Raw genomic sequence first — 14,423 nt, 5'->3', positions numbered from 1 at the left:
GGGAGGCGGGACGAAAAGCCCGGAAGCGAGCAGTTCCGGCTCGGAACAGGCGAGGGCGCGGAGGGAGGGGGAGAGGGGGCGGTGCCGCTGCAAGCCGCCCCCGGACGCCGAGGGAGGGAAGACCGGAAGGGCGGACCTGGAGGCCCCGGGCGCGCGCAGGTGAGCTGCGGCCGGGCTGGCTACCGCGGGGGCGGGCCGGGGGCCCTCCGAGCGGGACGCGGCGCAGCAGGCCAGGCCGCGCGGGGCGGTGGCCGAAGGGGCCCGCCGCCGGGAGGAGAGGGCTCCGGAGGCGGGCCCGGCCTGAGCCAACCCCTCCCCTCACACCCGGACGCGGGAAACAGACGCCGTGGGAAGGGCTGCGGCCGCTGCCGCGCCTCCCCGCCTCCCCGCCTCCGCGCCTCCGTCGAGTATTGACCGGTGTTGCGCGTCGTCAACAAGTTACTCGTCGCCCGGCTCGTGCAGGTATCGTTTCCAAAGCTTCCTGTTCGTGACTGTGTGAGGCCGGCGGCTTAAGAAGCGCCTTCTGCGCCCTGGGTGGGCTGCGCCTGGGACCGGGAAACTTGAGTTTTCGAGGATTTGAGAGCAGACGGGCTTTCCGTGGGCCCTGCCCAGGCCTCCCTCCCCGCGGCAACGTGGGCGATGGGCATCTGCGCCCTGGTGTTGCCCCCTTTGAGGAGGCAACTCCTGCTGAGGCCGAGCTGGCTGTTGACTTAGACAACCCCCCGAAAGGCCTGCGGGGGGGTTCGCCAGCCCGCCAGCCAGGTGTCTGCGTTCGCTAAGCCGCCAGACGCTGCCGCTTAACTGAGCCACTCTGACCCCGCGTTGGAGCCTTTGTCAATGGTGAGCGTATTAATGTCGAACCTCCGACGATTGTTAGGAAAATTAAGCGATAGGAGTGAGGCACGAACGAACCTCAACAGAGTCCTGATTCATGTAGTTCCATTAAGCATAGTAAATTAAGACGACCTGTTTAAGGAGATTTTATTTGTTGGTAACTCATGAATGCGGTAGAAATGTGCACTAACAGCCCCAAAATATGGTTAGATAGAGAAAGCTCTGGGCCCCTTCCCTCGGCCGCTTTTTTTGTTGATCCACAGTGCTCTCCAGAGTGTGCATTGCTGGGGTCGCTGGGGCCCCTGATCGTTGTGGGTTTGCCCCAAGCATTCTGAGCAACATCCGCTCCCTTGCTCTCCATGCATCCAAAACCACTCGGTTCATTAAATGAAAGTCTTCGCAACTGCTAAGGTGAAAAGGGTGAAGAATCAGGCAGAACCTTCAAGGAGCTTGTGGTCAGTAGTGGAAGATTTGCTCCTGTATTCGGTATAGATGTACTGATTTCTTGCATGGGCCAGGGTCTGTTCTAGGTGCTGGGGACACAGCGCTGAACCAGTCAAGGTCCTGGAGTTCACGTTTTATTGAAGGCAAGGGAAACAAATGAAAATCAAATTGTATGGGGTGTGGTGATAAGTGCCGGGGTGGGAGGAGCAATATAAAGGGAATGGAGATTTGTCACTCTTACATGGAGGGGTAAGGGAAGGCCTCTCTTATTTAATAATGTGGCATTTTAGCAGAGACTTGGAGAAAACTAGGAAGCACGGCACGTGAGTACCTGGAAGAGTTGTTTTCCAGGCAGAGGGAACAGCAAGTTTAAGACCCTAGGACCAGAGCAAGCGTGGTGAGTTCAAGGAATCTCAGGAGGGAGATAAGGGGAGGGTGGGTCACATACAGGCACAGAGTAACCTCCAGTCAAAATATTTTTAACTCACTAACGAGTGAACCCAGGAGATACTAAAGTTGATGCAAAGTAGTATAGGAGAGAAATCAGCGAGAGAAAAACCGATGTAGTAAAATGGCAAAGTTAGCTCAAAACTGGCAAGTGGGGTTTCACTTCCAGCTAAGATTGACTAAGAGAAACCAGGTTTACTCTTTAACCTGTGGTTAAAAGAAAAGGTGAGCAAAAATATATGAAACAGTTGTTGTTAAGACTTTGCATCATGCCATGAAGGACTGCCATCCCTGAGAGGCAAGCGACAAGCGAGGTGGCTCTGTGCCCCAGTTTATTGCCTGTAGAGAATTCCCACCCTGAGGGGAGAAGCCCTGGCAGCCGGACTGGGAGCCTCGACTGAGGCTGTAGAGCTAGGGGTCCATGGGCGCTGGGCCAGAGCCCTGGACGGCAGAGAACTGGAGGGGGGGCTGTGGAAGGTCCTGCAGCTCAGCATCATCAGCACATGGTTGTGAAGCAGCAGCCTGGGCTGGGGGAAGAAAGGACTTTGGGGGAATCAGGAAAGACCAAGGACAGTTCCTGTTTCTGTCACCCAGAGTGGAAAACCTCAGAATCCACACGTCATTGGGTAGAGCTCTCAGAAAGGGTTTGCCTCTGCAGTGGGGCAGAAGTAACCAGAGACTAAATGCAGCTTTGGTACCACCTTAAAAAGTTAGAAGCAAGGCTCAGAAGAACAGGCTATTTTCAGATAACAACTACATTTCAGGACAATGCTCAGTAATGTTTATAAGAATATAAAAATACCTAGCACCATACAAGGTAAAATTCACAATGTCTGGAATCCAGTCAAAAATTACCAGGCATGCAATGCAGCAGTGTACAACCCATAACGAGGAGGAAAATCTATCAATTAAAACTGACCTAGAAGTAACAATGAAATTAGTACACAGGGACATTAAAACACATTGTAGTTGCTCATATGTTTTAAAAAAAGAGAAAAGATTGGACAGATTAAGAAGAGACAGTGCAAAAAAACCTTTTTTTAGACCCAAGTAGAAGAAATTAAGTAGGTTCTGCAGAAAAATCCATTAGTGAACCTGAATGCACGGCGACAGGAACTGTTCAAAGTGAAACACAGAAAAGAAACTGAAAAAAGTTAATGAAGCAGTGAGGGGTAGGACAGCTTCACTCAGATTGATATTCTTGAAATTGAAGTCTTCAAAGAGAAAAGGAACAGATAAATGTTTGAAGAAATGATGGCAAATTTTATTTTAATTTATTGAAAACTATAAACCCAAGGGAAATGGCTCAGTGAACCCCAAAGCAAAAGAAACTTGAAGAAAATTATAGCAACAGGAACAAAGAAAACAATGGCATCAGATTTCTCATAGGAAACAATGCAAGATGCTAATAAGAAACATCTTTATTACCCAATCTTGAAAGGGGGGTGAGGGGGGCACAGGGCACTTGTCAGCCCAGGATTTTGTTCCCAACAAAAATGCCTTTCAGAAAGGAAGGTGAACGAAGACTTGCTGGGGTGTGCAAAAGCTGGAAGAATTTGACAGCAGCAGACGTGTGCTGTGGGCAGTGTTGGAGGAGACCCGTCCAGCACAGGGAAAATGACGCGGGTCACAGATGCAGGTGTAGCTCAACATGAAGGTGAGGGCACCAGGAATAGTGTCTGTGTGGTTAAACGAAAAATTCTTTTTAATCCCCTAACTCGCTTTAAAAATAATTGACTGTTTAAATAAGCAAAAATAGCACGTATTGTGCTAACATATGATGTAAAATGTATGACAAAAATAGCATGAAGATTGTAGTATACTCTTGTAAGTTTCTTATTGTACATGTCAAAAAGTAGAACATCACTTGAAGGTACATTGTCATAGGTTAAAGCCGTATACTATAAACTCTATAACCACCATAAACACACAACAAAGAATTACAGTTAACACCCTGTGGCTCAGTGGATTGAGCTCCAGCCTGCAAACCAAAGGATCGCTGGTTCCCAGTCAGGGCACATGCCTGGGTTGCGGTCCAGGTCCCCAGTGTGGGGCATGCGAGATGCAACCACACATTGATGTTTCTCTCTCTCCCTTCCCCTCTGTCTAAAAATAAATAGTAAATAAATAATCTTTTTAAAAAGTAAAGAATCATAATTAATAAGCCATCAAAGCATATAAACTAGACCAAAAGAGTTGTTAATCCAAAAGTAAGCCAAAAAAAATAAGGAAAAGGGAATAAAGTACAGATGGGACAAATAGAAAACAAACACCATGATAGACATTAATCATATCAATTACAATAATCCTATTAATAAGCACAGTGATCGTATGAAATGCAAATAGTCCTAACACCCCAATTAAGTGACAGGGATTGCCAGATTGGACAAAAAAGCAGTACCAAACTATATTCTGCATACAGGAAACCCAGTTTAAATATAAAACCATTTCTATTCCCATTCTCAAGAGCTTAAAACGGCCTATTGTGTCCAGATTAAATTCCCCAGTCCTACGTATCAGCACCCTGTCAAATTACCTATGACTCCCTTAACATCTTCCTCCAATACTCTAGCCAGCCTAGTCTCTTTCCAGCTCCTGCCATGGGAATCGTATGGAGCCCTGTACAAACTCGCTTATGCGTCATTCCCTTTGAAAAAGTCTTCAGAATTCTCCAGTCCTTTCAGCTCAGCTATAACTTTGCATCTGCGTTCCTTTGAAATCAATTTTGATTGACCTGTTTCGTGAGTCATACCCTATTATAATCATGATTATATCATAAATCATAGAATATCAGAGCTCAAGAACTGTAAAAAATTTCCTATAGGTTCCCCTTGTTTTACAGATTGAAAAAACTATGAGGCCAGTGAGGTTACGTGACCAGCCTAGGTTCATACAAGTTTAGTGGTAATTTTTCATTAGGGCCAAGACATACTGTTTTCTCTAATTATCTGCATTCACAATGAAGTACATTTCTTAGGTTATAATTATAATGTGTGTGCATGGCGTTAATATTTGTGTACATACTTAATGTACCTGTCCTGTCTGCCCAATGAGGCTAAAAGCTACCAGTAGACAACTTTAGTGTTCCAGTGCTTAGAAAAATGCTGGATACATAGGTACACAGTGGATTATGATAAATGACTAATAAGTTCAGAGTCTTACTTGGCGAGACTACAAAATACAAGAAGTAATTCTTTACTTTTTACCATTTGAAACAATGATAGTTTCCCTTAATAGGTTAGCTAAGCTTCAAAATAGATTTTGTAACATATATCTGTAAATACGGCTGCTCATTTATATAGTGAGTTTAATTCATTACCTTTAAATTTCAACCATGATATAAACTCAGTACATTATTGTATTGTCCACAAATATTCACACAGGTCTAGACCTGCACTAACAGTAGCCACCTAGCTATTTAAATTTACGTGAATGAAAATTAAATAAAATTTGAAATTTAGTTCCTCAGTCACTCTAGCCAGACTTTGAGTGATTAATAGCCAGGTGTGTCTGGTAGCTGCTATACTGGACAACGCAAATAAACGCCATTTCCATCATCACAGAATGTTCTACCAGTCTAGAATTTCTTACGAGGTGGTGAGTTGTTTTGGCTGCAGAAGGAAAACCCGGGAGTTGACAGGGTCACGTGGCCGAGCGGCCTGCCAGCCCGACTGGAGGCACTGATGGGGGTTGCAGTGCTCGCTTCGGCAGCGCGTGCCCTGGGGTTGGAACAGTGCAGAGGTTAGCGGGGCCCTGCAGGGGCGACACGCAAATTCATAGAATGCCCTGTACTTTTAAAACCAAAGAGTAGTTGTAGTAGGTAAGCCTTCACCAAAATGTATACAGAAGCAAGAAGATAGTAAGTTCCCTTTTTATATTTTACCTTCTGTTTAAATTCATCTTTATCTTTTAATATTTAAATTGTGGTTGAATATCTGTGTAAAAGTATATATAATGAGGTGTCTACTCAAAAAGTTTTAGTTACTGGGATGCGTAATCGAAAAAGCGGAAGCCGCTTCTCTGGGCCCTGTGTGTCGATAAGGCCACCCGCATGCTCGGCCCTGGTTCTGTAACTCCTGTTGTCACCAACTGCCTTTGTGGTTTGGGGCTCTGTGTTCACACTGCTCAAGAGAAAATTCGATTGGCTAGGCTGATTACCACCCAGGATCAAGTAGTTGGACAGAGCTCTGGATTCCGGACAGTTCGTAAGCACCTTGCCCACTCTGAGATGGTTCCCCGGTTGGACCGCCCATCCCCAGTGCCCTGTGCTGCGGTGGCAGTGCTGGAGTTGCGGAGTGCGGAGCGTGAAACCCGTAACTAGGGCAGCTCTCCGAAGAAGCCGTGAACTTGACAAGTGCTCTGGGCCTCCTTTTGGTAGAACCGTCTGAACTCCTGTTCATATTGCCCATCCAATGTGTAAAGTAAGTTGTGGCCCTGGCTGGTGTGGCTCAGTGGATTGAGGGCCAGCCTGCAGCTGCAGGTCCCTGGTTCAATCCCCAGTCAGGGCTTGGGCCTGGGTTGCAGGCTGGGTCCCCAGGGGCGTGTGAGAGGCAACCAGTCAATGTAGCTCCCTTACACCGGTTTCTCGCCTCTTTTTCCCTCCCTCCCCCCTCTCTAAAATAAATAAATAAAATCTCTTTTAAAAAGTAAAGTAAATTGTGACTCTTCCAGAAAGAAAGGGCAGAAAGGGGAGTCTCTTCAGCTGCCCTCACATGCCGATCTGCGGGCAGGGCGTGGACCCCGGTAGGCAGCATGACCCCCCAGGAGTTACCTGGGTCCGAATCCCAAAGCCGTGAACATGGTACCCTACATGGCAAAGCAGACTTTCGATTTCTCACCTCCAGAGTTAGAAAGTTGTGCTGTTCTAAGCCTGCCAAGTTTGTGATTATCTGTGACAGCAGCAGTGCGGAACTAATGCATATTGCTATTCAGGTATCACAAAAATATGAGGGTTCCTTTTTTTTTTTTTTGCCTCTTCCATAAAGCTGCTGAAGCACTAAATCGCTGCTTTTCATCACTGGTGATATCCACCATCACTGAAGATACTTTAGGTTGCCAGTAAAGTGAGGGAATTTACTGGCCCCACTAACGGGGAAGTGCGAAGGTGAGACAGCCCCCGGGCTCCAGCGGCCTTTCCCGGTGCCTCTCTCGGCCTGCTCTTCCCCCTGGTCTGCGCCGTCTGGGGCTGGTTTCCTGTCGCAGGATGCCAGGATGTCGATTAGTTTAGGGCACTCTGTAACTGGGGTTGGGGCCAATCTCACCCAGATTGCTCACTCAGTGAGAGAAGGGGGCATTATGATGCCCCTTGGAAAATCTGGATGCTTTTAGGAAGGGGAAAGGCTATTGATCAATAAGGCCCTGTTATAACCAACAAAGAAGAAATGATAATATTACCTTAAATAATGAGCTTAAAATGTTATCAACTTCTGTAATGCTTCAATAATCTATCTTTGTTATTTATATTACCATCATCAGAAGTTCTGAAAGTCTGCTTTCTTATCTCATTCAAAGACATTTTAGAAACAAAATCTTCAGTCTGAGGAAATGCGTGCCCCCCCCCCCCACCCCCCGAATTGCCCCTTGGTGCTGATTGTCACACAAGGACACCGACATCGATGTCCTACTTCCTGACCGCTCGGGGCTCTCCCGCCCTCGTGTTGCATCCCCCATCTCTCTCCTTCATTGAGGTCCTGATTGCAGGGGACTGGATTCTTGCTTTAAAGACTTACTGCCACGCTGTCTCACATGAACATCTTTTCATGTAAGGGTGATGATCGTTGCTGACATCCCTAATTGAGATGCTTGATTACTTAAGCCAAATTGCAATGTGTGGTATTCATGATATTAAGAGATTTATAATGGACAGTCACACTTTGAAGTCTTCAAACTGACTCTTTTGGGGGGGTGCTCTTTCTTATACGTAAAATCAAGTATGAAGGAATATAATGATTTTTAGAAAACAAATATTTTCACTGTCTTATACAGTAAGTCAATATTATACTTCAGTTTTCTGACAAATCGCCCCCAGCAGTAATTGGTAAATTTATAATTAACTTGCATTGTTAGGAGTGACCAATTCTGGAAAGTGCTGTTGGGTGCTTGATATAAAGGCTCTTTAAAACATATCCTTAGTTGAACTAGGACTGGAGGACTATCTTATTTGTACAGTTGCTATGTGATTTTAAAATAGATTTACATAGTGTATTACTCATTGCCTTTAGCAGATAGTTTTGACTTGTGTGAATGACATGCAGCTATAGGAACTCTAGCTCCTTAATGTTTTTGCTGATACTTTAACGCGACTATACAGTAGAGTCACCCAGAAGCTCTGAAAAAATACCCAGAAAAATCTCATAGAGATTTTGATTCAATTTCTCTGAGGGTCAGTGGCTGGGGGCATCATTCTTTGCCTCTCAAATTGGCAAATATTAAAAAATATTGGAAAGAATGTGGTTTATAAAGAGAGAGAGAACAGTCCTTCAGATTCTCTTGGCGGAGTTTAAATCAGTACAGCCTTTTGTTGTTGAAGGGTGAATCAGCATTATCTCCTGAAAGTTAAAACGAGCATGTGCTTTGACTCAGCAGTTCCGGTTCTGATTGTCCTAGAAAAATAACAACACATTTAAGAGGAAGTACGTATTAAGATTTTTACTGAGGCATTGTTTGAAATAGCCAAAAAGTAGTATTTTCAGTTGTTATCAATATGGGAATTAACCTTTTGGGGAGAAATGGAGAACAGAGACTCTTTTTTTCTGAAAATCTGTGTCTGATATTTTGCTGTGAAAAACTATTACAGATGGTTTTAAACAGTATTTTAGAGAAAAGTTGTCAACTAGTTAATGTTCTCTATTAAGTAGCAGTTGTAAAGTATATGTACTTTTATTCAAACAGTAATATTTGGAACGTCTTTCTGTAAAGAAGTTTTATGTCTCCTTTTTTGCAGAATGGAAACCGACTGCAATCCCATGGAGCTAAGCAGTATGTCAGGATTTGACGAAAATGCAGAAATTAATGGTTTTGAAGGAACTGATATGAAAGACATGAGGCTGGAAGCTGAAGCAGTAGTAAATGATGTTCTCTTCGCCGTGAACAACATGTTTGTCTCAAAAACCCTGCGCTGCGCCGACGACGTGGCCTACATCAACGTGGAGACGAGGGAGAGGGACAGGTACTGCCTGGAGCTCACAGAAGCAGGGCTCAAGGTGAGTGCCTTTCCCCGCGCGAACAGAGACATTGTTTATGTCTGTGCCGCCTCATCGAAGGGGGGCACTGGGTGGGAGAGAATATCAAATGAGAACTCAACACTCAGCTTCCAAGATCATTTCAAGGGAAACTTTTGTCTAGGAGTTTTTAATAATCCTGAAGTCTTTTGTCCGCATGGGAAAATGGAATTTATTTTAAATTTGATTGGCGGTGTTACTTTAATTACCGCCCCCACATTAATTTGTTTCCTGTAGCTAAACGTGTCCACCAAAAGTATGTGCCCCTGCACTGGCTGAGTTTCACGGCCGCCGTATTGAGAGGACCTTTCCCACCTAGAAATGTCTCTTCCATTCAGACAGCGCACTTGACTCCGCTGTTGGACCACAGTCAGTCACAGCAGACGGTCGCCCCTCACATTTCCAGGAGTGTTCTCTCGGCTCCTCCTTGCACGGAGCTCTGGATTGTGTGTGAGCTTTCCTAGGCAGAGTGATTTCCCTGTGGCCTTGAACCAGAACCCTGAGTCTAAAAGAGTAGAAAGTACCATCTGAAACCAACTTTTTATTTTTAAAAAACCACTATAAAAGTTTTGGCCTCCTGAACAAAATAATAGGTCATTAGAACTCCAAAATTAAGTTTTAACTGCACTAATTAATTTATAGTCCATCTCCGTGGAGGTTCTCTGACATTTCTGTTTCTCTGAGTGTTGAGTAATCCCTAGACTTGCCCAGAGTTGTAAGGCCTGAGCAAGTAAGAATGTCGTGTAATAGTATGTTCAATGGCTACATGGATGTTTGTTTATCTCACTAGATTGGGTTCCCTTGAGATGTATGTGAATCGCGTGTTCTGTATGTTCCCTGGCGGAGGTTCGCTCATTGACGCGAGTGGCGAAGCCTGCAGCCGCCCCACTTTCCTCGGCTCCCTCGCGGCAGCCCCGTAGACTGCTGCCTAGCTTAGGGAGCGGAGCCTGCATTAACTAGTTTTGTACACTCCTTTCTGAATCCCCGAATCTGTACCAAAGGCCTGTAGTCTTTAGAAATGGATCTTAAGTAGAAATAGGCAGATCGAAAGTAAAGTTGAACAACCCCCGATAAATTCATTCTGCTCTATGTCGGTGAAGGCTGCGCCGCTGTGGTGAGGTGGGCCGGGCTCTGATGGGGTCGGAGGTCTTACACGGGGTCAGAGTGCACCTGGGTCAGCTAGGCAGCCTGTCCGAGTCCGAGTCTTTACCTGTAACCTGGAGAGTAAACGTGAAAACTAAAGAGGACCGGAGGATGACTGTAAAGTGCACAGTACGGTTGGATCACTTAGTATAAAGCCTGGCGTGCTAGGTGTGAGGTAACTTTTCAACCCGATTCAGTTACATTCATCGGGCACTCACCCCGGGTTGGGAATTGGACATGAAACCGGGAGCGAGACGAGGTCTCAGCCCCCTGAGAGGACGGCCACACATGGGTGCGAGGGGCAGACGGCACTGTGATGAAGTAGTCCCCCACGTACCTGCAGTTCCACTGCCGCTATGCCAGTCCCCTGGGTCAGCCACGTCTCCAAACAGTCAATGGAAAAGTACAGAAATGCACAACTTACACATTTTAAACGGGGCACCTTTCGGAGCAGTGTGGTGAAGTCTCACGCCATCCCACCCCGTGCTGCCTATGACAGGAATGACTCCCTTTGTCATCACTCCCTTTGCCTATGTCAGGAATGACATCCCTTTGTCCTGTGTGTCCTTGCAGTCTCCACGGCCGCCCTTTCCGCGGTAGCCACCATCTCTGTTACTGGATCGGTTGTCAGAGAGAGAGACCGCAGCCACCAAACTTGTACTGCAGTGTATTGTTGTAATCGTCCTGTTTTATTTACTAGTTTTGTTCACCTCTTACTATGCCAAATTTATAAATTAAACTGGGTCGCCGGTATCTGTGTATTGGAAAAAACCCAGTCTATATGGGATTCGGTGCTGCCCTTCGTTCCACTTGGAACACATGCCTGTGGATAGGGGGCGCTGCTGTGCACGTGCAAAGTGCGGCGGTGAAGCGAGGCTCTGAGGAGGTGTGAGTCGTGGACCTTGGGTGTGTGCCCCTGCTTTTCATCCACACTCGACTGCCACCACTTCTGCCGCTAATAACATGAACTTGGGTCTCCTGTGGGTTGGATGCATGTCGTAAAAATATTCACAAGCTTAGTCAACAAAAACTAAAGTAGTTTTGCCCTGTACTGTGCTGGTGAACTGTGATATTTCGTGATCTTGGTGGAGAGAAAAGCTTTAGCTGCATTTAAAGAAAAAAAAATAACATTCCCTTTTATTTCACTGAGTTATGTTTCTGTTTCTCTGTTAGATAAGTAAATGTATTACTAATGTGAAATGGCCTTTTAGATAACTAATTATATAAAGCAGGATTAATGTTATAAACACTTTCCAGAATTCCTTATAAAAATAAGCCAAGCCAAATAGTGATAAAAATGTGGATCAATCATTTATTATCTATTATAGTGCCTGTATGTAGCAGACCTCAATATGTGTGGACTTAAATTGAAGCACATTTTAGATTATGAAAACAAAACACTGTTTTGTGTAGCTTTTCAAATTTTTTCTGTTTTCCATTTGTTTTAGGATCAGGAGTAGGTCAATCAAACCATTAAAATGTAGAGGAAAAAATTATGAATGGAGCATTTTGCAGGGGTCGTTTATATTGAGTTATAAATTGCTTAAAAGTTGTATCAAAAATGCATGTTTTACCTGTGGATTGAGAAAGTGTCGTTAGAGAGTGACCCACATAAACAGGTGGTTTCTGCTGTCTGTGCCAAGAGGAAGTCCAGTTACTGACCCCACTGTTCTCCTGCAGGTGGTAGGCTATGCTTTTGACCAGGTGGATGACCAGTTGCACACCCCCTACCATGAAACGGTCTACTCCCTATTGGACACGCTCAGCCCTGCCTACCGGGACGCCTTTGGAAATGCGCTCCTTCAGAGACTGGAAGCTTTGAAAAGAGACGGACAGTCGTGACCATGCCCTTTCCTTTTAGAGGGGCGACAGCTGGAGCAAAATATTGGCATGAAGCTTGAAATTCTCGCATATGGTCGTAGAAGAAAATGCATCTTTGGTTTTGTGTTTTCATCGTTTCTGGCTTCGAATTTGGCTTTTGACTCAGAACATTATTGACTAATAAATCATCTGTCTTAGTTCCTGATTCATGAAGGGAATCCTGAGGCCATTGCTATGATAGCATCATTAAGACGTTCAGAGTTCTTCACATAGTATCTCTGCATTTCAAAGCGGAATCACTATTTCGTTCCCTTACTCCAGGGCTTTGACGCTGCCCGCACTCTCTATTCCGTAGGAACTCCCGTGTTTGCACAGTAACATAGGAATTAGAATGACCTAAAGGCAAACTCTGACTCAGCTAAATCGGGATTCACTGCCAGCTTGGACTAACGTTGCAGTGATTACTTTGGTATTAGCCTTACTGGAAACAAATTATCCACTAGTTTCCTCTGCACAAACTTTGAAATTCACTGCTTCACTTAATCCATTTATATTACTAATATGGACTGATAAAGATGAATTAATTATACATTACTTAGCTAGTATTAAATGAACAACAGGGACTGAAAAGTTCTGTATTCCTTGTTTGCAACAGCCAGCCAACCAAACCGTTAGCAAATGAATGTAATAATTACTTTTTCCAAGGTATTTAAGCACATTAGCAAATACAGGAAAAGGCTCCATTCTTAACAAAATCATCTTCAATGTGTGGGATTTAAAAGAAAGAAGATTCTGATTTCTTAAAAAAACAATATTTTGGCCTGTGTTGATTCTTATTATGAATGTTTGTTTACATGATGTACAGTAGTATATACTCAGAAAGTATTTTTGCTTCCACATTTACTTTCTATAATGTGATGCTTTGGTGTTCCCACAGCGCTCCCCCTTCCCCAGCAAGTGTCCAGTGTTTTGTCTCAGTGCGAAATCCACAATGTAATGGGAGTGCGTTGTGTGGGATCGAAACCAAAGGGTGAAGGAAGCCCTCCGAGACTTCCTGTTTGAAAAGGGAGAATCTGTGTTTTGTATTTTATTACAGGTACTGATCTTTATAAACTGAATAAACTATGCCGTGCTGCTTCATGTTTCCAAGCACATGTTGAATAGTAAGATTTGGGGACACTGTTTTTAATAATAGCCTAAAGTGGCAGCTGTAGAAATGCCAAGCTAAAATTCTGCATCTTGACACACCTTCAGAAATTTGTCCTTTTCAGGCTTTTTAAAATTATTAAATACTAGGTACTTTTAGGCCCTGAAGATGACGTAGAGCAGAGCAGGTCAGAGTTCGGTTCAGGTGGCTCTTCCTTGTCAAACGTCGCTGGGGGAACGTTTGTGTCGCGGTTGGTAACGCGTCTGCATTGCCGGCTCTCCTGTCATGCTCAGCTGTTGGGCAGTGAAGTCTGACACAGGTTGGACTTCCTGTTAATCTCAGGCTAACCGTAAAGGGTGTTTGTAAAGTCTGAATAAAATTCTGTTTAGTTGGTTTGAGTTTTCAGTATGAAGAAAAAGTGGTTGTATGTTTAAAAATTGAAATTGTTCCCTTTGTGATAAATGATTGATTCCAAGAGCTTCCGTTTTCATTTTTGAATTATTATATTTTAACATGAGGTGAGTTGCCCTTTTCATGACTATGAAAGAGGAACAGAGAGAGACTCGGTAAAACGCAGATGTTAAAACCTGTTTTTCCTAGATTGCTTAAAGAATTTGACCAGATCAGTTAAGCCTTTATTACACTTCCAAAGGGGGAAAACTATAAATAACTCCTACAAATCAGTAAGAAAAAAATGAGAATGGACAAATAATATGATCAAACAGCTCAAAAAAGGATACAGATGTCTAGCATCTGTCTGCTAGATACTTGAACAATACTCAGCCTGACCTGTACTTCAACAAAGGTAAACATCACTTAATAATCTCACCTATCATTTAATCACGTGCCTTATTTAAATAAAGTGGTACCGGGAAGGATTTAGTGAGGGCGCTCTTAATCCGCTGGGGCGCAGGTCCAGGAAACCTTCCTGGGGGACGTGGGTGACGAGGCCTTGCCAGAGTGTGGAACTTCTGTGCAGGCTCGATCCTAGCCACCAGCATTGGGGGTGGTTCGGCAGATGTAACTGCAAGGGTGTTCGTTCTCTCTAATGAAAAACTGAGTGGCTCTAAAGGTGATTATGTTATGCTACATAATTCTCTTGGTGGAAAAATATTCATTAAAAATTATGAAAAGACAATGGGGGAAATTGACATGAAAAGATAATATAACTTTTGGAAAATACTCTTTGTACTAGGGAAAAAATAAAATATTCTACATGCTCAGTCCTCACTAGGTGGTAAGATAGGTAACTCACTTTTGCTATACTTTTTCCCATTTTCAACAGTTGCTTGTATACGCGGTATTTTGCCGTGTGTAATGCACACCCACGTGTTTGTGCACATTATACATGGGATTATTGTACCCAT

At 44.4% G+C, this 14,423-nt stretch overlaps 1 protein-coding gene across 2 annotated transcripts; it reads left to right on the top strand.

Moving 5' to 3' along the window:
* Positions 1-74: 74 nt before the first annotated feature.
* GSKIP (GSK3B interacting protein) lies at positions 75-13,444 on the top strand. Of its 2 annotated transcripts, none has more exons than XM_037031214.1 (3): positions 75-159; positions 8,669-8,927; positions 11,769-13,444. In XM_037031214.1, the coding sequence occupies exons 2-3, from the start codon at positions 8,670-8,672 to the stop codon at positions 11,928-11,930; spliced, it is 420 nt and encodes a 139-aa protein (XP_036887109.1). In that variant the 5' UTR covers positions 75-159; position 8,669; the 3' UTR covers positions 11,931-13,444. The 2 variants fall into 2 exon arrangements, with proteins under 2 accessions (XP_036887109.1, XP_036887108.1); XM_037031213.1 differs by lacking the exon at positions 75-159 and adding an exon at positions 166-462 and having other exon boundaries at positions 11,769-11,957.
* Positions 13,445-14,423: the final 979 nt, after the last annotated feature.

This window comes from Sturnira hondurensis, unplaced genomic scaffold (assembly GCF_014824575.4).
Source record: "Sturnira hondurensis isolate 20B ecotype Veracruz unplaced genomic scaffold, ASM1482457v3 Scaffold0021143, whole genome shotgun sequence".
Taxonomy (NCBI): domain Eukaryota; kingdom Metazoa; phylum Chordata; class Mammalia; order Chiroptera; family Phyllostomidae; genus Sturnira; species Sturnira hondurensis.
This window is presented reverse-complemented; position numbering and strand designations above follow the sequence as displayed.